The sequence below is a fragment of the Anabrus simplex genome, chromosome 7, assembly GCF_040414725.1.
Source record: "Anabrus simplex isolate iqAnaSimp1 chromosome 7, ASM4041472v1, whole genome shotgun sequence".
Lineage (NCBI taxonomy): Eukaryota > Metazoa > Arthropoda > Insecta > Orthoptera > Tettigoniidae > Anabrus > Anabrus simplex.
In genome coordinates, this window is record NC_090271.1 from 278,486,957 (window position 1) to 278,508,873 (window position 21,917).

The 21,917-nt window shown below is 41.5% G+C and overlaps 1 protein-coding gene across 3 annotated transcripts in view; it reads right to left on the bottom strand.

The window, feature by feature from the left end:
* The window catches only part of LOC136877546 (lipid scramblase CLPTM1L), a 306,831-nt gene that overhangs the window by 139,951 nt on the left and 144,963 nt on the right, over positions 1 to 21,917 (bottom strand). For all 3 annotated transcript variants that reach the window (XM_067151673.2, XM_067151672.2, XM_068228675.1), the window contains one exon: positions 12,110 to 12,298. In XM_067151673.2, coding sequence (XP_067007774.2) covers positions 12,110 to 12,298 — 189 coding nt within the window. The remainder of the gene's footprint in view (positions 1 to 12,109; positions 12,299 to 21,917) is intronic.

Sequence of the window (21,917 nt, forward strand, 5' to 3'; positions counted from 1 at the left end):
GAAATTAAACTAGAATGCATTCCTTTGCATCCTAGAAGAGAGTGGCCATAACTCTCCAAGATACACAATAAGGAAGCTCCTTTAAGAAGCAGGAAGCTGATTAACAAGGGACCAGGCATCCACAATGATCTGGAAAATGGGAACTATTAGAATCTACAGGTCTTTATAGAGCGCAACCGGTGCACGCCAGTCAGTTTTAAGAAAGTCAGTCTTGAGTGTGTCAACTGCAAGTGAAGGTAAGCAGTACGGAACAGTCGCGAGTCCGTGAAGTGTCATTCATTGGGAAGAGTCCTTCAGATGACTACATGGAATTCAATGAGGCTTGCTATTGTGGGGTACACAAAAGGAGCTTCCCAGAAGATTGCCATTTCAGCAAACAATTGTACAAGGAAACAATCAGGTGTACCCTGGGCAATGTCAGAAAATGAATGAACCTTTCCTGGTGGCTGATCCTTTGTATTCCAGAAGCAATTACTCTAAATGGTCTTTTTCAAGACCAATTTTGCCAATTATATCTATTAGCATAGAGGGAATATCTGCAACAAAAGAGGAACTCCTCCAAAAATTTTGCCATGAATATCAGTGTGATGTCTTATGTGCTCAAGAGAGTTGGGGATAATAACCAAAGACGACCTAACCTGGAATGAATCTTGCGATCGAAAAACCTCATCTACAGTATGGTAGTGCAACATCTGTCAAAACTGGCTTCATTCCGTATTGATGGTTAACTTTTATAATAATATTAACATTTATTATGTCCTAATATTCAATACAGTTTTCATTTGCTGAGATGAATTTTTATTCTACCCAAACATGTTAAGACTCCATTTGAGTCATCCTCAGCGAGTTATTATAAAATATTACTATATTCACAGAGTACATTGCTAAAAATGCATAGTTCTTAATATTATCTCAATAATTCTATCTTTGTAAACTCAATATGGCATACTAGTAAATGTATAAGAATAAAACAGTGATGCGAGTTATAGCCTCTTGTCTATATGTAAAACGACATCTTTATGTGGGTTTAATTAATGTGCAGCCCCAACATTTGCCTGGTGCGAAAAGGGAAACCACAGAAAAACAGGGCTGCCAAAAGTGGGTTTCGAAACCACTATCTCCCTAATACAGACACCTGCATGACCCAAACAGTACAGCCATTCACTCAGTGTCAGAAAAGCAGCTCATGTTCATACCTCAGACTGAGCCCAGTGTTGAGATTTGAGGCAAAAGATGACAAATTGTTGAAAAGCAGTTCAACATTACATTACATTACATTATCATTATAGACTGTTATGCCTTTCAGCGTTCAGTCTGCAAGCCTCTGAGAATTTACTAAACGTCGCCACAATCCTCGATTTGCAACTAGTGTTGTGGCCTCATTTAGTTCTATACCTCTTTAAATCGTTAGAAACAGAGTCTAACCATCGTCGTCTTGGTCTCCCTCTACTTCTCTTACCCTCCATAACAGAGTCCATTATTCTCCTAGGTAACCTATCCTCCTCCATTCGCCTCACATGACCCCACCACCGAAGCCGCTTTATGCGTACAGCTTCATCCATCGAGTTCATTCCTAAATTAGCCTTTATCTCCTCATTCCGAGTTCCCTCCTGCCATTGCTCCCACCTGTTTGTACCAGCAATCATTCTTGCTACTTTCATGTCTGTTACTTCTAACTTATGAATAAGATATCCTGAGTCCACCCAGCTTTCGCTCCCATAAAACAAAGTTGGTCTGAAAACAGACCGATGTAAAGACAGTTTCGTCTGGGAGCTGACTTCCTTCTTACAGAATACTGCTGATCGCAACTGCGAGCTCACTGCATTAGCTTTACTACACCTTGATTCAATCTCACTTACTATATTACCGTCCTGGGAAAACACACAACCTAAATACTTGAAATTATCGACCTGTTCTAGCTTTGTATCACCAATCTGACATTCAATTCTGTTGGATTTCTTACCTACTGACATCAATTTACTCTTCGAGAGGCTAATTTTCATACCATACTCATTGCACCTATTTTCAAGTTCCAAGATGTTAGACTGCAGGCTTTCGGCACAGTCTGCCATTAAGACCAAGTCGTCAGCATAGGCCAGGCTGCTTACTACATTTCCACCTAACAGTTCAAGCTGATACTTAATATTATGGAATCCAGCATTTGAGATTTGAGGCAAGAAATTAAAGAAATTGTCAATAAACAGATTATGGCATATTGCAGACTAATTAAAGAAATTGTCAATAAACAGATTACGACATATTGCAGCGTCTAGTGTACAAGACATGAGGTAAGAGACGATACCTCATATTGAGCCCGATATTCAAAATTTGCAAAAAGAGACGAGTAATAAAAATAATAATCATGGTATGGCCTCAGCTACCGTGTGCAGACATTTTAATTTGATGCAATCTGGCTGTCTGCTTGTCATTTTTTACTTTCTGTTTTACTCTAGGCCTATTAGGACGTCTATGGCTGAGTTCTAATCAATTTTGTCGAGTAAACACCAAATGTGTCACTAGAGATCTTTTACATGCTGACATTGTAGGACATGGAGTGTTTAATGGACATTTTCCTGCCCTTCAAAAATCCGAATACCTCTGCCAGTTCTCTGCTGGTTTCGAACTTTCTATCTTGGGATCCGGAGGCTGACACTCTGCTACTGATGCACAGAGGCGAGTGATCAACAGGGAAGAATGATGACCCTAGAAACCAGACCGCGGACTATAATCCGCAACAGCGGTACCAATGTTGCAAAAGTGAACCCCTACGCTTCAGCAGGACTACACCCTGAGTGACGTTCCAGATCCATTTTGAGACTGTGACCAACCATAACAGGTAGATGCCGAACGAGAGGACCATACAACTCATCACTGGATTGTACAAACAAGATATGGAGATGCTACACAGTGTCCAGGAGCCGCCACATTCTAAAAGATAGCAAGGGTGCTTGACGGATTCTACGGCTGGCCTGCAAGTTGTTAGGTAGCTTACCAACGGAGCATATATGGCAGGAGGCTCCCTACAACTTCGTCGATAGGTTTCATGTCACTGAGATCCATAACACCTGATCCTCAGTGGGGAGCACTGCTTTAAAGAGGCCTTTACCATCACCCTGAGGATGGAAGCTGAAAAAATGACAGTAACTTTGACGTCATCAGTGAGGGGATAAGCCATCAGGGGCGAAGAAAACTTGAAGTTCCGCTCATCTCCACCAAAGTGACGTTTGCTACCGTCGGGATGCCAAGATTCCAGAAGAATCTTCTGATGGAAATGTGGTGAGCACAGCCATCTGAAGAAATGCCAAAGCAGACACTAACCATCAGGAGAGAAGAGAACCCGGAAATCCTCTCATCACCACCGGAGTGACACTCACTATCACAATGTCACGAAGGCTCCAGTCTGACTCATTGGCTGAATGGTCAGCATACTGGCCTTCGGTTCCGAGGGTCCCAGGTTCGATTCCTTCATTGGTTAATTCTAATGGCTCGGGGGCTGGGTGTTTGTGCTGTCCCCAACATTCCTGCAACTCACACACCAGACATAACACTATCCTCCAACACTGTAACACGCAGATACCTACAAATGGCAGATGCCGCCCACCCTCATCGGAGGGTCTGCCTTACAAGGGCTGCACCCGGCTAGGAACAGCCACACAAAATTATTATTATACTAAGGCTCCAGAGGAATCATCTGCAGATACTCCGGCGCAGGAGGCACCGCCTCACCCGGGGAAACGAGTAGAGGCCAACAACAAGAAGAGGAGCTTATCAGCACTGTCTTTACCACCCCACCCCATCCCACCTGCTTCACGTTGACCGTTGTCACCGAGAGGAAAAATTACACCCTGATCGCCGAAGGGTGGCTCAGGCCATGTCATGTTATGGACGACTTCAGGAGACACCATCCCTGTCCTGAAGGAGGTGCTACTGGACCTGACATTGGGGAGAAGTAGTCTACAGATTTGGGCTCTCACCAAAGACATCACCAATGAGGTCATCTTGGGACATTATTATCCTTTTTATTATTAACAAATACATTGCAATTGGGAAATATCCTGGTGGCAATGGTCATTTACAGTATTGTGATAGTAAGGTAAACTTAAAACATAATTACCAAACAACAACAAAATAAAAGTACAACAAGCAATTCCATAGAAAGAAAATACAACAAGAAATACTACTAGTTTAACATTCTAAATCCAGCATCATCATATACAATTTCATACACAACTTAAATATTTCCGGTGCTTAACACTACGGTGGGTCTTACTACTACTTTAACATTACAAAGATACGAAGGGCGTACTATATTGTTTTACACTTTATTCTTTTCTACACAAATGAAGTACATTACACATCAGTTGTTACGTCCACCTTCTCAACATAATCTCCCTGTAACTGTAAGTACTTTTGCCATCGGTGCTGCGTACCTATGCCTTGACAGCTGTGTCCACTTCTGCAAAATCTGCAAAACAGCGACCACGCAGAGGTTTCTTCACATTTCCGAACAAGTGATAATCACTTGGTGAGAAGTCGAGAGAGTATAGTGGGTGTGGCAGCACCGTGAATCCCATTTGATCAATGGCAGCGATGGTCTCTCAGCTAGTGCGAGGCCAGTCGTGACCCCAATAAGTCGTCTGGATCTTGATCATGGTGTTGCAAAAGTTCTCTGCACACGTCCATACGTCTCTGCTTTTCGTCTGCAGACAAGAGTCTAGGCACCCACGTGGATGACACCTTCCCCATCTGTAAGTGGCCGTGCACGATCCACTGCAGGGTGTTTCAGCTAAATCCCGTGGCTGCCTCCAATTCCGTAAATGTGATGCATTTGTTTCCTTGGATGGCCTGTTCGACCCAGACAATGTTGGCTGGTGTTGACACTGTCTCATTGCTTCCAGAACTGGTTCCCTTGTCCACCAATGTGCGCCCTGTTTTCCAACATTCCACCCAGCTGTAAACTGTTTTCTGTGACGGCGCATGTTCTCCACAGACTGCCACCAAGCGCCGATGAATTTCTGCAGTGGTCACGCCTTCTTTCCATAACAACCAAGTCGTATAGCGCTGTCCCTGATGGTTGCTTTCCATGTTGTCTGCTCCTACGCTGACCGTGTTGTTATGAAATGGCTATGACGAGTGCATTTGTTGGCCCCTGTGCGTGTGTTACTACCAAACGGTGGAACAAGACACTAGTTGCACGTCACCACCTTCAAAAGTGAAATGTGAACCATACCCGGACGTACAAAAAATAAAGTGTAAAACAATATAGTACACCCCTCGTAATAAAGTTAAAAACATAATTAACCAACAACAACAACAACAAGCAAATCCATGGAAAGATAATATTACAAGAAATACTACTAGTTTAACATTCTAAATCCAGCATCATATATAATTTCACACACAACTTAAATATTTCCAATCCTTAAACACTACGGCTTACAATACTATAGGTTGATTTTTTTAAATGCTATGTTTAAGGGGCGTTGACCCATGTGGATCTTTTGCCCCTACTGGCACCATATTGTATGAAGCTGCGTGTAATTGGAATGGCGGTAGTGTGGAATGTTGTATGTGAAGAAAGGAAGATCAAGGACTGCAATTGATGCTTTCACGGCCCGTACTTATAGACATGATGTAGGCTTTTGGACTTATGCCGTGTCAAGAAGATAAGGTGAAATTCTTTACGTTTTGCAGAGAACTATGCTCTGCGTCATCAGAAGAAAATCTCGACTGTCCATGAGAAAGGCTTCATTAAAGAATTTCACCTTATTTTCTTGACATGTCATAAGCCCAAAAGCCTATATCATGTCTAGAATATTAAGGACGTCACAAACACCCAGTACTCCGACGCCAGGGATACTAATCATTACAATTAAAAAACCCTGATCCGGCCAAGCTTCGAACCCGGGGCCGCCGGGTGACAGGCGGATGCGTTTTCCCCTACATCGCGGGGCCAGATATAGGTTGATCTTACTACTAGCTTAAAATTACAATGATAATGTTAAATACATCATATACAAATTCACACACAACTTAAGTATTTCCAGGTCTTAACACTACAGCTTAAAAGGCCCATAGACGTGCAATATTATTGCGCAAAATGGATTGTACAATATACTGTTAGCTGCCTATAGACGTACAATATTACTGCACAAAAATCGAGTTTGTGCAATAAACAGAATCGTGTGGAGATAATATTGATAGTTGTGCAATATATTGTGCATAGCGGCCAAAGACGTACAATATGCGTTGCAATATGTAGTCAGTCCATGCCGGTATTTTATTTGGTGATTATATTGAGTGACACTGATCTTTGCTGCGTTTTGATCGCCGTGGGCGTAAGTGCCAAAAAGAAGCAGAAACGGAAAAGAAGCACAAGGGCCAAACAGTGGTTTCTAGACAGAGAAAAGTACACTCATGAAAATTTACTCATTGAACTGAGAAAATGGGAACCAAATGATTTACAAAACTTTCTGCGCATGAATGGTGAATTGTATGATGAACTCCTCGCTTTGCTATTAACGTCCCACAGAGCCGGAAGGCCATGGTACACTTCGATAAACTCCAAAATAAACTTCTCCTCCTCCTTTTTGCCTGCCATCACGATACCTTCTCCAACGCTTGTTGATACCAACTGGCGGGAGGACGGGATATTGCACAATATTGCCAACACACAGCACAGTATTTTGCGATTTGCGCAATATATTTCAAACTTTCTTGATTTCGTACAATATATTGCACAACCCTTCAATATTAAATACACACTATCAATTTTATTGCACAAACCCCGATATTGCACAATAATATTGCACGTCTATGGGCCCCCTTACTTCTAGCTTAACATTATAAGTGGTAATAAAGTAAACTTAAATAATTACCCAACAACAACTACAACAAACAATTCCTTGGAAAGACGCACTCCATGCTTACAAAAAAAAAAGTTGACAAGACTACATGTGCTAAGGTTGGATTGTCAGTGCTCTGACACCCCAGAACCCAGCTCAGAGTAGCCAGGATAACACTACCCAGCGAGAAAGTGACATCAGCCCAAAGTGAGGCGGTGGTGGTGTCACAACTACAGGGAACTCTTAAGGACAGCAGAGTAGTGAAATCTGGACTGATATCTACAAAATGTGGACTTTACTTCGCCAGTTTGTTTGTGCAGTTACAAAGCTGCATACTTGTATGAATTTTCAACATGACATCAATGGATACCCAGCAGGACCAAGCCCAGAACATATGAACCAGCCAACTGTGTCGTACCAACAGATGACTAGGATTTGCAAGTTAATGAAACTAAGGAGGCAGACAACAAGCTCCAAAGGGAGATATCTGATGCCAGAAGACACCTGAGGCAGACCAGTTGTAAGAACTCAAGAGGCTGATCATGGAATTCCACCAGGACATCTTCACGAAAACTTGAGGCGACAATAGGACGACAGACACGGTGTTCCATTGCATTATAACCAGCAACACGATCACTATCTGTCAACCACCCTGCCACGTGACCAGACACTGAGCAACATGAAGCAATGCAGTATGACAGAAGAATTTAACAGTCCACAGCGTCCCCTATAGTGCTGGTAAAGAAGAACAGCAGCTCCGAACTGCTAGACAACACCTTTGACACCCTATTAGGAGTACAATGGTTCTCAACCCTGGACTTGAAGTTGGAATATGGGCACTGCACCTGGAGGACAAGCAGATGTCATTCTGTACCAGACAAGGGTTGTGGCAGTTCACCATTATGCCATGTGCGACATTCGAGCAACTGAAGGAGCCCATCCTGAGAAGGCTCACGCACAATGCCCGCTTGGTCTACCCAGATGACGTCATGGTAAGACACATGTTCCAGGAACACCAGAAAAACCTCACTAATATGTTCCAGAGACTATAAATATTCACCTAGAACTACACTCTGAGAAGTGCCAACTATTCCAGCTGGAGGTACACTAACTAGGTCACAGTGTGTTACCTGATACGGAAGCCACTGCTAGAAGACATGAAAGATGAACCAAGTGCAATAGACTAATATAAATTGGAAACAATATTCTTTAAGCTGTGGGTAAATAATGGAATTTTTTATTATTATTATTATTAGTTACGTAGTTGTGTACGAACTTTATCTGGTATAATCATGATCACATTATTTGTGAGGTTATGTCATGAAACATCTGCTGTATATGTATTAATATGAGTTTATTTAAAGTAAGAACACATAATAGTATATAACGATTAACTGTATATATGATGCATAAACCACTGCAATATTGTGCAACACACTGTAATAAGTCCAGAACAATGCAATGTGTGACTAGAAATATGTAGAAAGTTCCTTACATTGTAAATAGGCTATTGCAGATTCTCAAAATTACGAGAAAACATATTGTGTCATATTCTTCTAAAAGCCTGGCCAGGCAATGAACATAACAGTCTTGAGGGTAAAGTTGAGTTGTTTTAATGAGACTTGTGTGGAAGTCGTGTTAGTCGAGTGTTTGAAGTCAGTATGTGAATTGGTTATGTTGGTAGTTGGTTGTGACATGCTACTGTAGCAGTCAAATTTTTATCAAGATGGCGATTCATGAGAGAGAGAGAGAGAGAGAGAGAGAGTGTGTGTGTGTGTGTGTGTGTGTGTGTGTGTGTGTGTGTGTGTGTGTGTGTGTGTGTGTGTGTGTGTGTGTGTGTGTGTGTAAATAACTTGTAAATTAAAACAGTGTACACAACTGACAGCATTTTGTGTGCGCCTTTGTGGATACATCAGAGAGAGAGAGAGAGGCCTGTGCCAAAGACAACAAGGAGCTAAGGAGTTTTGATGATGATGATGATGATGATGATGATGATGATGCTTGTCGTTTTAAGGGACCTAACATCTAGGTCATCATCCCCTGATGGTACGAAATGAAATGACAAAACAAAAGAAACAAAAGTTTTAAATCATCCACTGGCCAAAAGAAAAAAAAAGATGACATGAAGAATGAATGGATGGACATGAACCCAAAACAATCAGTGGATCCTACCCAAAAACTACCAGAAATAAATAGCGTTACCGACCAAGGAACCATTCTAAAGTACAATCCTGATGATGATAATGACGCTTGTTTTCTAAAGGCATCCAACATCCAGGTCAACGGCCCCTCATAATGGTATATGTCGCTAGTAAAGTAGAACCATGGTATTTGTCATGTTGGGGTACTAATCAAAAATAGCAAAGACTCACGATGTTCCACACATGATGGTACTACTCACAAGTATTGTACGTCGTACAGGTAACACAGACCTATGGTGTTTCTCACACAATGGCGCCAATCATAGCCAATGCAAACCGATGATGTTCCTCACCTAGGTGTACTAGTCACGGGTGCCGGTATTCCCGTTGTGTTCCTCACATAGTGGGTACTAATCACAGGCAGCCCAGACCCACGGTGTTGCTCACATGGGTATGACTCACGGGTACTGGAAACCCACAGGAGAACCAACTCATTGCTGCTACTAATCACAAACCTGTTTCGTATCTAATATAGAGGTACTACTCACAAGTAAAGGCGACCCATTGTGTTCCCCACATGATGGTACTAATCAAAAGTAGTTTCATGGTTCTAAGACAATCATCCCTTGATCGCCCCTTTTAGTCGCCTCTCACGATAGGCAGGGAATACCATGGGTGTATTTTTTGTCTGCATCCCCCCACAGGGGGTAGAGAGAGAGAAAAAGAAGAAGAAAGAAGGGATTCGTCACTTCGAAAAATGAAGTAACGGACGAAGAAAGGCAAAGGCCACGAAGGGCGTGAAAGACTCCCTAGGCCTCGAATGCTCTAATACCGTCTGGGTCGGAAAAGAAAAAGAGTTGACCAAGGGAGGTCAGACAGGATAGACGAAAGTGAGGAGCCTGGCACAAGTAAGTGGTAGCAATGCCAAAACTCAGCTAAGGGTCTCGTGGTCGCCAATCCATACTCCCAAGTTGAGAGCCCCCTGGGCCCCTTTTAGTCACCTCTTACGACAGGCAGGGGATACGGCGGGTGTATTCTACATGTGCGTCCCCCACCCGCAGGGGGTAGTGTGTTTGGTCCGCGAGAGGTATTTTATTTCCCTCAAGTCCGCCGGCAAGCCGGTTAGAAACACCCCACCCCCCAGCGTAGAAGGTTCATGGCTGAGGAGTTTTCTCAGCCTACGTACCTATCCGCTTTGCCAAAATCTCGAAGCCACTCGCACAATTCACAGAAAAGGGGATGTTTTGATGATCACGGAAGACAGAGTCTGCATTCCGGTCACTCAAGGAGTCTATATGCACAGCAACATTCTTGGGTTATCCCACGCCGGGAGAGAAGTTAGTCTTTGATACTGATGTCAACAACGTGAGGATTAGTGGGGGTGCTGTCACAGATCCAGGACAGATAGGGAAAGGTGATAGCGAACTACAGCAACGTGTTTCCTATAGCCGAGAGGAACTACCGTGTGATCATCCATGCACCACGGGCCATCATGAAGATTCTGGAGCACTTCCATATACAGTAAAAGTCCGGTATAACAAGTATTCATAATGGCAACAAATTTACTCACTATAGCAGATTGTCGGTGAATCCAATTTTTTGTAACAATTGAGAAAAAAAACTCTCACACAATTAAAATCGGTATGAAATGGCAATCGCTTAGTTCAAAACTTGGTCGTCCACCTGGACTGGCTTGCACCTTAACATGGAACTGCTTGAGACAAGCAGCTTCACTTCGATATCTCTTATGATGATCTGCAAAGAGGTCTTTGCGCTATCATTTTCTGTACTCTGCTGTGTATTATTCCAAATTCTACCACAAATGTGCCAACAGTGACAGGTCTATCTTCTTTACTGATGCTACCAAATTTTTCCACATTATGCTCAGTGGAGGCAGTTTGAAGGTGACAGCTACGAGACTGATTTTGGATGTTCATGTTTGCAATTTTGAAATGTTTCACCCAACTCCTGATGTTGCTAGCACTCATGAATGTATCTTCATTATCTTCATATGCACGCTGAAGTCGTGGTGCATTTCAGCAGCAGGAATTGCCTCTTTGGAATTCAATGACAGTAAAATGTAAAATGAAACGTCAGTGTCAGATATTTTCTTTCGACCACCTAAGCTCACAAGATCAATGCTAACAACATTACAATATTTAACATAAATGCTAATGACATCACAATATTTAACAAGTTGTGTAAAATCTGTATACTGTGATAATGTACGTGGTTGTTCCATATTGATGGATACTGTTTTGTTCTGGTTTTGCAAGTTTTGTTCTTTAACACATTGCGGTTAACTCGTGTTTGGCTGGTGACATCTGTTGAAACTTATGAAACTAGCTCGCAGTCAAGGTTACTAGAATCTCGGTGTTGAAGAAGAAACTTGAGTACTTTGGCCATATAATTCAAAATGACAAAATTGAAGGAAGGATAAGTAGGGGAAGAAGGAGAATATCTTGACTATGGAATCTACAAGAATAGTATGAACTCAGTACCCCCACTCTTTTCTTAGTTGCTGAGAACAAGAACCAGATCGCCCTGATGACAGCCAACATCCACTCGGATATGGAGCAAGAAGAAGAGGAAGAAGAAGAAGAAGAAGAAGAAGAAGAAGAAGAAGAAGAAGAAGAAGAAGAAGAAGAAGAAGAAGAAGTGTGTATATAATATGTGCATCTTCCTCTAATCTATCAAAGTACATTCTTATATTAAGAAACGTTTTAAAAAATATATATATTGACGTGCCTTCTATAAAACAACTTCCAGAAAAACAGAAACATGTCTGATAAGTAAATGAACACATTTTTAGATGTACCTATATTTATGATATACAATGCATAAGAAAGAACAACTTCAAATACAATAAGCAAGAACTTAACATGGGTTCGCTATACCAAAATGAAAAATTTCTCACTCTGGAGTTACTCTACAAATGAATTCAAAATTCAGTAAACATCAAACCAGGGCCTTAACAATAATGCTGGCCCTCATTATTTCCTACTTCTTAAAATTAAGTAACATACTGATATTAGATTATCCATTCCTGACCTGGTCGAATGACTGGAAACAGGCTGAGGATTTTCATTCACTGATACTTGATTAGAAAGATTAAATATTTACCTCTATAAGAGTAGCTATACCAGCAGGTATCACCACCAGGAAAGTTGTATTTTCATCCAACAAGTATAAGAATACCACACCCTGGCTGAAGGCTCGCCATGCCACAGTTCGGGTGGAAAGACCGACAAAATTCTGTTTACTGCGCCAGAAGCTTATGTCATTTTTGAAAGCCAGAAAATCGAACAGGAGCTACAAATGAAGAAACAATATCTATTAAAAATATATATACACTATTAATCTCAAATTTCATATCTAAAAAATTTACATGAAAATATACAAAAATTAAGAGAAAATGTAATAATGAAAAGAGAAAATTCTTTACAAACATTAATGGGAAAGAAAAACATCAATTAGTATTGTCATGAAAATATCCTTTTATTTTTATTAATGAGACAACTGAGGACATAGCTATAGGCATAGGCCAGCGATAGAGCTACCTCTTATCCCTCTCCTTTTTATATCTATATGTACATAAAAGAGTTTTGTCTGTACATTGCTCAGAATTCAAAGAGGACGGTATCTGTATCAGTCGTGTCCACATAAACAAGGAAATGCACTTCTTAATTTTCCGTAATGTCTGTCTGTCTGTCTGTCTGTCTGTCTGTCTGTCTGTCTGTCTGTCTGTCTGTCTGTCTGTCTGTCTGTCTGTTCAAGAATCACAAGAAAACTACTGAAGAGAATTGAATGAAAATCGGTATACAAAGTCGGGGATTAAGTCGCCACAATCTAGGCCATAAATAATTTTATTCATACTGAGTGAAATGGTAGTTTAGGGGAAGGCCTAATATTTAATTCTCAAATATTTATGATATTAGTGGCTGTATCTTACTTAAATTGGTATGCAAAGTCGGGGGAATAAGTCGCTATAAGCCACGCCATAAATAATTCTATTCACGCTGAGTGAAATGGTAGTTTAGGGGAAGGCCTAAAATGTAATTCTCAAATATTTATATTATTAGTGGTTCTAAGAGCCTCCGTGGCTCAGGCAGCAGCGCGCCGGGCTCTCACCGCTGGGTTACATGGTTCAAATCCCGGTCACTCCATGTGAGATTTGTGCTGGAAAAAGCAGAGGTAGGACAGGTTTTTCTTCGGGTACTCCAGTTTTCCCTATCATATTTCATTCCAGCAACATTCTCCAATATCATTGCATTTCATCTGTCATTCATTAATCATTGCTGTACTGGGAGGTACACCTCTAGGTCGCACATTTAAATCATGCGCCCAAAAGAAGAACTCTTCTGCAGGAACAGTGAACTTGAAACTACATCTACTTAAACCGTTACTCAGAAGATGTCACTACAGAAATCTAATGAAATTTTGTTATTTTGAAGTTTGATGTACTGTATGAAATTCTACGTGTTTTGTTTACCATTTATCAAGAAGTTTGGACCTTCTGCAAAAATGTCACTACAAAAACTATGATCATGCACCCTGGTGCGAAGTGGATGAACTTTGATTTAAAGAAGTTTTGTATTCATAAGTTTTTTCTAACTAAATTATGTTTATTCATTTTTCGGTTGGCAACATTGATCTTTTCCTTCCGCCAGTTTTGAATTTAGCCAATCCCTAATTTCTGTAATTAATTTTCGGCCTATCACAGGCTTCTTCTTCGATTTTGTGTGTAACTTTAAGGTAAAAATAAAGTGAGAGGGCGTGGCTTGATTATTCATGAAAGGTCTCGAACCTTGCCCGAGGGTGTATAAACTGTGGATTTTCGCGTCTCTTGGCCATTTGATAGTCATCTACCTTAGTGTGTGCGTCAAGCAGGAGGCGGGAGGCACCTCTTTCATCAGGCAGCTGTACTTCAGCAAGGTAATGGCCGTTTAACATCTTTATTTCTTGCTAGCTCCGCAGTTTAACCCGAGGGATAGGTCCGAAACTTTAACGATGTAACCTACTTTTCTGTAAATGTAACTTCTGCTGGCTTATGTAATAACTTCATAAATCTTTAACTGTGAATCGGGGATAGAGAGTGATTTACCCTCTCGAGATCCCCTTCATATTGGTTTGAGGTGACTACGTTTTCTAACTGGTTTTCTTCCTTTTCGTAATGTCTTTAATTTCTTCTTATACAAGTCACCTCCATAGTTTGAGAATAGCCCCTGTTTCATCGGCCTAGTGCCCTTTAGGTTGTAAGTGTTCATATCTAGGAGCGCAAGTATTCGCCTCCTTTCATTTGCGTTTCAGGCCATTTACTTAACCTTCTTTTCTGCTACGGCCCAATAGGTTGGGTACCAGATACCCCCGTTTCAAATTGTAAGTTGTGCCTTGATGGCAAGTGATTGTATTTTCTGATATCGCCTTGGAGAGGCTTGGAAAATGGAGAGCACGTTAGCTCTTTTTCAAGTGTTATAAAAGTGCCTCCAGGAGGCTTGATTTTGTAAATTACGGAGCTAGTGCTCCATTGTATTGAGGGATTTCTGCCCTTGTATAATTTTGTGTCTTTGTAAATCTTGAACTGAGTGCTCAATAATTGTGAAGCGAGGGGCTGGAATCCCCGATTACTAAAACAGTCACTAAATTTTGGATTTTCTTGCTGTGTCTAAACTTTGTCATGGTACCTGATATGTCATTGTTATCTCACTAAGTGAAGAGTTGTTAAAGTTCTGTTGTTGATTTCTGAAATCTTAATGAAATATAACCTTTGATAAAGTTTTAATCAATTCATGAATTTGTAGTTAGACCCATTCACCCTGGCACCTTCTTTCACCTCTGCTAGTCCACGGGTAACCCCGTAACAAGTGGTAGCAGAGCGTGGTTGAGCGAGTCTCAATTAAGCCCCTTTTGATGACTAAACAACCATTTTCTCAGTTGATGGAATTTTCCTTTCCTATTATCTAAATTTGTAAATTTTTTGTCATCATGTCCGACCCTCGCGAAGTCCTCCATCCCGTCTACATGCGCAAGGAGGAATTAATTTACGAATTATCTATTAGAAATGTTCAATCTGGAGGCACGGTTGCGGCAGATACCACCAAGCTTAAGGAATCCCTTGAATTACCTATCTGCCTCCCAACTTCGGGACAGAAGGACATTGATGAGGCTCTATCCACTATCACGGACAACACCACGGAGCTAGCATCCGTAGTTAGTTTTTTTGAAGTGAGTGATCCTTCTGCTAACCAACTTAAGAGAGTGCAGGCAAGATTGTTCCACTTTTATAACAGGATGAGCGATCTATTGTCCCTAAAATTAAAGGAAATTCATGCTAAGGAGGCAAGTAATTAAACTGATCATCTATCAAGAATGTCCAGTAAAGTTAATCAATTGTTGACTGGGGCAGCTACCCCCAAGACCGACCAGGCCACTGTTGTAAACATTATAAGTGAGGAGGATTCTTCCAAGGGTGAAGAAGGTAGAAAATCTGCGGCAACTCAACAAACTTCTGCCCCATTAGGAAATGAGTCGGATCGTCGTATCCAATTTCCCCCATTCTTTTTAAATAATGCTGTCTCTGAAGCTTCTTCACGTCTTAGGCCGTTACCTACTATGTCACCTGGGTTTAGTAATTTGCCTCACCCTTTGGCAATGTTACTTAGGGGAATATCTAAATTCTCGATTAATTCTACTAATGAGGTAACTGCATTTTTAAGGTTCTTAGTTGAATTCTAAGGTCACGCTCTAGTGTTTTCTCTTTCTCCTTGTCAAATTCTTCAAATTATTTACCCTTACTCCATAGGTGTCCTCTCGGACAAAACAGTCAAGAGCCATTGCTGAACAATCCTCTATTGAAGACTTCCATGCACACCTCCTGACGAATTTCATTCCGGCTCGAGCTATGTCATCATTAATTCGAAGGTACTATACAGAGTACAGCAACTGGATAAAAATCTCGCAGACTTCATCCAGGATATAAAGTTCTACACTAGGGTATTTGCTCTTAATTTCCCAAAAGATCAAATAGTGCAGGCTATTGCGGAAGGGATTTCACCACCCTACAGGTCATACTTGTGTTTTGCGTCGCACCCACAGACTTTTGCCGAGTTAGAAGCTATGGCTGTCTCAGACGAAGGAGTTAGGTATGCCGACACATTACGAGTCGCTAAGGAGCCCCCTCCGTTTTCTAGTAATTTTCGGCCTTCACCTCGCCGAACTTCCACCCCCCGCAAATGTTATGATTGTAGATCGGCAGATCATCTGCGTAATAAGTGCCCATTGATTAAAACCAATGGGACAAAGAATGGAGCAAGGTCATCACAAGGATGTTTCAAGTGTGGCTCAATCACCTTGCCAAGAACTGCCCTAATGCCAATAACACCCCCTCCTGTTCAACTTCTGGTGCAACCTCACACAACTCAAATAATAGGAAATGACTAGTTTCTCTGGCTGAGTCAGTGTGTTCATCTTTGCAAGGCTTAGCCCCTATTAAATCGCCCGAAAGCTCAGGCTCGGAATAAGGTAGAAATTCTTCTAAATCCGCACTTGAATGCCCCAAGGAATGCCTGAGGATTGCGGCGGAGACCCCTGCACTTGTACCGTTTCTGAAAGTGGAATTAAATAGTGAGCCCGTTACCGCTCTATTAGACTCTGGGAGTGTTTGTTCTATTATTTCGGCAGAATGGTCACTGGAGACAGAACATTGCCGTTGAATCTCAAAAAAAAACTCACAGGTAAGCCAGCCGCCAAGAACAATACACAGGAAGGCCGGCCCTATCCTACAGGCCGGCTGGGAGATTCCAGATCGTCTGAGTCACCAGTCCCTTCATGGAAATACCGAAAGGAGCTACCACGGGGATGACACGTAACAGTATTATTATTATTATTATTATTATTATTATTATTATTATTATTATTATTATTATTTACAATATTATTTGTGAGGTTATGTCATGAAACATGTATATATATATATATATTAATATAAGTTTAGTTAATGTAAGAACCCGTAATTAATAGTATAGAATTCATTATTACGTCTAAATATTATGTATAATCCACTAAAATGTTGTGCAACACACTGTAATATCCAGAATGACGTATCTTTGATACTAGAAGATTGCAGAAAGGTTCTTCTCGAAGTCTGGCTGGGCACATATATAACGAGGCGGTCTTGACTGTGGAGGGGAGTTATTTTGTAACAAGAGTTGTTTTGACGAGACTTGTGTAGAAGTCGTGCTAGCGAGTGTTGAAGTATGTGAATTGGTTTTGTTGAGTTGGTAGTAGACATGCCTCTAATGCATTCTTCTTCTTATGCTTCGCGATAAGCAGTTGTTCAAAATGGTGGTTTATTGACATGAGTTTAATGTGAAAATAATTTGTAAATAAATTAGTGTACACAACTGACAGCATTTTATGTGCCTTTGTGGATACATCATGGGCGACCGTGACGAGGACGTAAGAATAATTTTCGAGTCAATACGAGTGTAAGTGCGAATTAGAAAGAAATGCAAGTTATAGTAGAAAATACATCCATACAACAACTCAAAGACGAACTCGCCAAGAGAAATCTTGCGATGAACGGCAAGAAGAAATCACTGCAGACGCAGTTATGAGAAGATCTCCTTGAAAAAGGCAAAGATCCCGAAATTTTTTTCGAGGTCGATGACACATCAGACAAAACACCAGAAGACGAGGTAAATATTACTAAAATGTGCTCTAAGTTAACAAACTTGATACAGACACTCAATTCCACCTTAACACATCAAATTTCGAAAGTAAATGACAAAATCTCAGACGTTGATTCAAGAGTTAATTCCACCTTAATGGAAGTAAATGACAAAAGTTCAGACAAAATTTCTCAAGCTAACTCAGTTTTAACCGGACAAATATCACAAGTGTACATGAAGGTTTGCCTCCCACAAGGCCAACCCCTTGTCCACATCGTGGGAGGTGGGCAACGGCATGAAGTAGGGGATTGCCTGTAGGGGTGATGTATAGTGGGGACTGTGTGTGCCCCATGACCGCTACGGTAGCTGTGAAGGCCCTACAGGAACTCTGAAAAGTGACGGCTAACGGGGCTCTGTTGAAGACCTCAATGGCAGCAACGGCGGAGAAGGGGTCCTTTGGTACGGCGAAGCTGGCGGATGAGGCAACACTTCTTCTTGGCGATAAATAAAGATGAAACCACTGCCTTGTGGTAAAGAGGAATCTTTAAAGGCTAAGGGAGATAACCCCTACAGAAAAATCCTGCGGTCTAGCGCAGGCAGGAGGCAGCCCCTCCACTGGACTTAGGGTGCTGTGGGCTAATAACTCGCACACCTGAATTAAACTTATTACAGAAACCAGACGAAATTTATACCGGCCGGATTTTATGGAGACGAGGCAATGAAATACAGAACACGAATCGGATTCTGGAATGTTAAAACTATGTATGAAACTGGCAGACTGAGAGAAGTAGTGGCAGAAATGAAAAGGTATAAACTGGAGATACTTGGGTTGAGTGAAACAAGATGGACAGGCTACGGAGAGGTGAGGACAGAAGAGAGGGGTGTCTTCATTTACTCTGGAAGAGAAGAAAATGATCAGCATTCAAGTGGAGTGGGTGTCTTATTCACAAAGAAAGCAAAAAATAGCATAATGGAATGGACCCCTGTATCACACAGGATAATTATTGTACGAATAAGAACCAAAGTTAGACCTGTGACCATAGTACAGTGCTATGCGCCAACAGAGGTAGCAGAAGAAGAGAAGAACGAGTTTTGATAGGCTGACATCAACACCGGCAGGGATAAAGAAGAAGGACATTGTGGTGTTGATGGGAGATTTAAATGCAAAAATTGGTAATGAAAATGAAGGAAGAGAAATCATCATGGATAGACACGGAATAGGAGAAGAAAATAATAATGGCCAGAGATTCATAGACCTATGCAGTAATTTTGGATTGGTTATAGGTGGATCATTGTTTCCACATAAGAACTGCCACAAGATCTCATGGGTGTCGCCTGATCTCCGCACAGAAAACCAAATTGATCACTTGGTGATAAATAAAAGATGGAGACATTCACTCTTAGATGTGAGGAATAAACGTGGAGCAGATGTAGGCAGTGACCATCACCTTATGATTGCTGATGTTAGATTGAAGATGGGGGCAGCAGTACGAATGAAACGTTTCAATTCCGGGAAATTTGGGGAACTTGAAGTGCAAAATGAATTTAAGGTACATATGAAGAACAGGTTTGAAGTCCTTGCCGAACAACCAGATGAAGATGTAAATACCAAACGGAACACAGTCAAGGAACTCTTTCATGACACATGTGAAGAGATAGTGGGCTACAGAGAGCCAGGGAGGAAAGAATGGATATCGGATAACACTTGGGAATCAATCCAAAAGCGAAGAGAGTGCAAGGCACTTGTCAACTCCAGTAGAACAAGAAACCAGAAAGCAGTAACAATGGAAAAATACAGGGAGGCCAACAAGGAGGTTAAGAAGAAAGTGAGGAGAGATAAACAAGTGTTTACAGACCAACTGGCAACACAAGCAGAAGCAGCAGCAAGAGTCGGCAACAGCAAAGAAGTACATGTCATTACGAGAAAGCTTTCGAGGTGGAACTTTTCAGGGCAGAAACCAATCAGAGATGCAAACGGAGTAGCCTTGACATCTGAGACACAATTGGAAAGATATAGACATCACTTCATGGATGTACTCAATAATCTTGGTGAGGAATCGAGAACGGAAGAAGATGAAACCATTTTGGAGTATCCAGACATCTCGGTAGAACCACCAACACGACAAGAGATTGCACAAGCAGTGAAACAAATGAAGAGTGGCAAAGCACCCAGTGTAAATAACATTATCCCAGAAGCCCTAAAGGTAGATCCAGATTTAACAGCGGAAATCAAGGAGCCACTTCTAACACTAATATGGAACGAAGAACACCTCCCTGAGGAGTGGAAGAAGGGTGTCCTCATCAAGATACCGAAGAAGGGTGACCTCTCAGATTGCAATAACTGGAGGGGAATAACGTTGCTCTCATATGGGAGAAAAGTGATGTCAAGAGTCATACTGAACAGAATAAGCATAGTCGTTGACAAGAGACTACGTCAAGAACAGGCAGGTTTCAGAGAAGGTCGGTCTACTGTGGATCAGATTAACACACTAAGGCTAATCATTGAACAATTTGCTGAGTATCAGACATCTCTGTATATACTTTTTTATTGATTTTGAAAAGGCCTTTGACTCTATCAACCGGAGGAAAATGTGGAAGGCTATGGAAAAGTTCGGAATTCCACAAAAGATAGTCCGTCTTACACAGGCAATGTATGATGGATATACTTGTCAAGTAGAACATAAAGGGAAGCTGTCTGAACCTTTTGCTGTAAAATCTGGAGTAAGACAAGGATGTCTACTGTCGCCAATCTTGTTTATCATGACAGTGGATTGTATGCTGAGAGAGGCAACGAATAAAAAGCGTGGCATTCAGTGGGGATTAAATAACCGATCGGAAGAACTGGATTATGCGGATGATCTCTGTCTTCTTGTAGAATGTTTTCGGGACATGGAAATCAAACTGAATGACTTAAAAATAGAAGCTAAAGAAGTAGGCTTAAAGATTAATAACAGAAAGACTAAAGAAATTAGCATAAACCATCGTAACAATTACAACTTGACTCTGGATGGAATGGATACAGAAAGGGTAGAGGAATTTTGCTACTTAGGAAGCATGGTAAGCCAGGATGGAGGTGCTTTTAGAGATGTGGTGAGTCGTATAAATAAAGCCAAAGGAGCTTTTGCACAGTTACGACCAATATGGAGATCCCCTCACATTCGTATAAAAACAAAGCTAAGGATATTCAACTAAAATGTTAAATCTGTGTTACTGTATGGAAGTGAGACCTGGAAAGTGACCAAAGACATTACCACAAGGTTATAGACTTTTATAAATCGGTGTCTGAGGTACATTATGAGAATATGGTGGCCAAAAACTATCTCAAACAAAGACTTCTGGGAGGCCACAAGTCAAAGTCCCATACAGGAACAGATAATGAGAAGAAAATGGAGATGGATTGGGCACACCCTGAGAAGACCACAAGAGAGTATCACAAGGCAGGCATTGAGTTGGAATCCACAAGGCAGTCGCAGGCAAGGCAGACCGAGGATTACCTGGAAGAGAACCATAATAAGGAGATTGCTGGAGTTAACAAGACATGGAGGGAGGTAAAAGCATTGGCGGTAGATAGAACAAGCTGGAGAAATTTCGTCGCGGCCCTATGTTCCACGTGGAATTAAAGGAAATAAGTCAGTAAGTCAAGTCACATGCAGGTTTACAAAGTAGAACAGGGACTAGAATCGAAAATTTCAACTGTAAATGCTAAAATTTCAACCCAAATTAGCGATGTTACCAATCGATTAACGCAGCAGATTTTGGACAACATGCCAAAACAGGAACAGGTTGAGCAGATCAATAGTAGGGTAAGCCAGCTGGAAGGGGACATCACAAACCTCAAGGAGGAGGTGGAAACCCAGGTTTCCGGCATAAAACAAGAGGTTGAGGGGAGAATTTCTACCTTCAAGGGCAATTTTGGAAGCCGTATTTCTGCCGTTGAAGGAAGATAGAAAAACCAGATTTCGAACATCAAGGGAGAAGATGGGTTACCTCGAACAGGACCTATCGCCGTGCCTCTATACCCCCCAAACCTAACCGGGAATACAGGACACCTAGACCCAAAGGTGATTATAGAGAGCCTTCCGGAATTCCTTGAGTGACTGGAAGAGAATCCAACTAGCTTCATCGAGGGATCAGTGAGTCTACTAGGATGGACTAATCTACCGGAGGACATCTTTGTTCAACTCGTCACATCGCGGTTAAAAGGGCAAGCCGCTACTTGGTGGAAAAACTTGAAGGGCTTAAATTTAAACTGACCGGGAGAG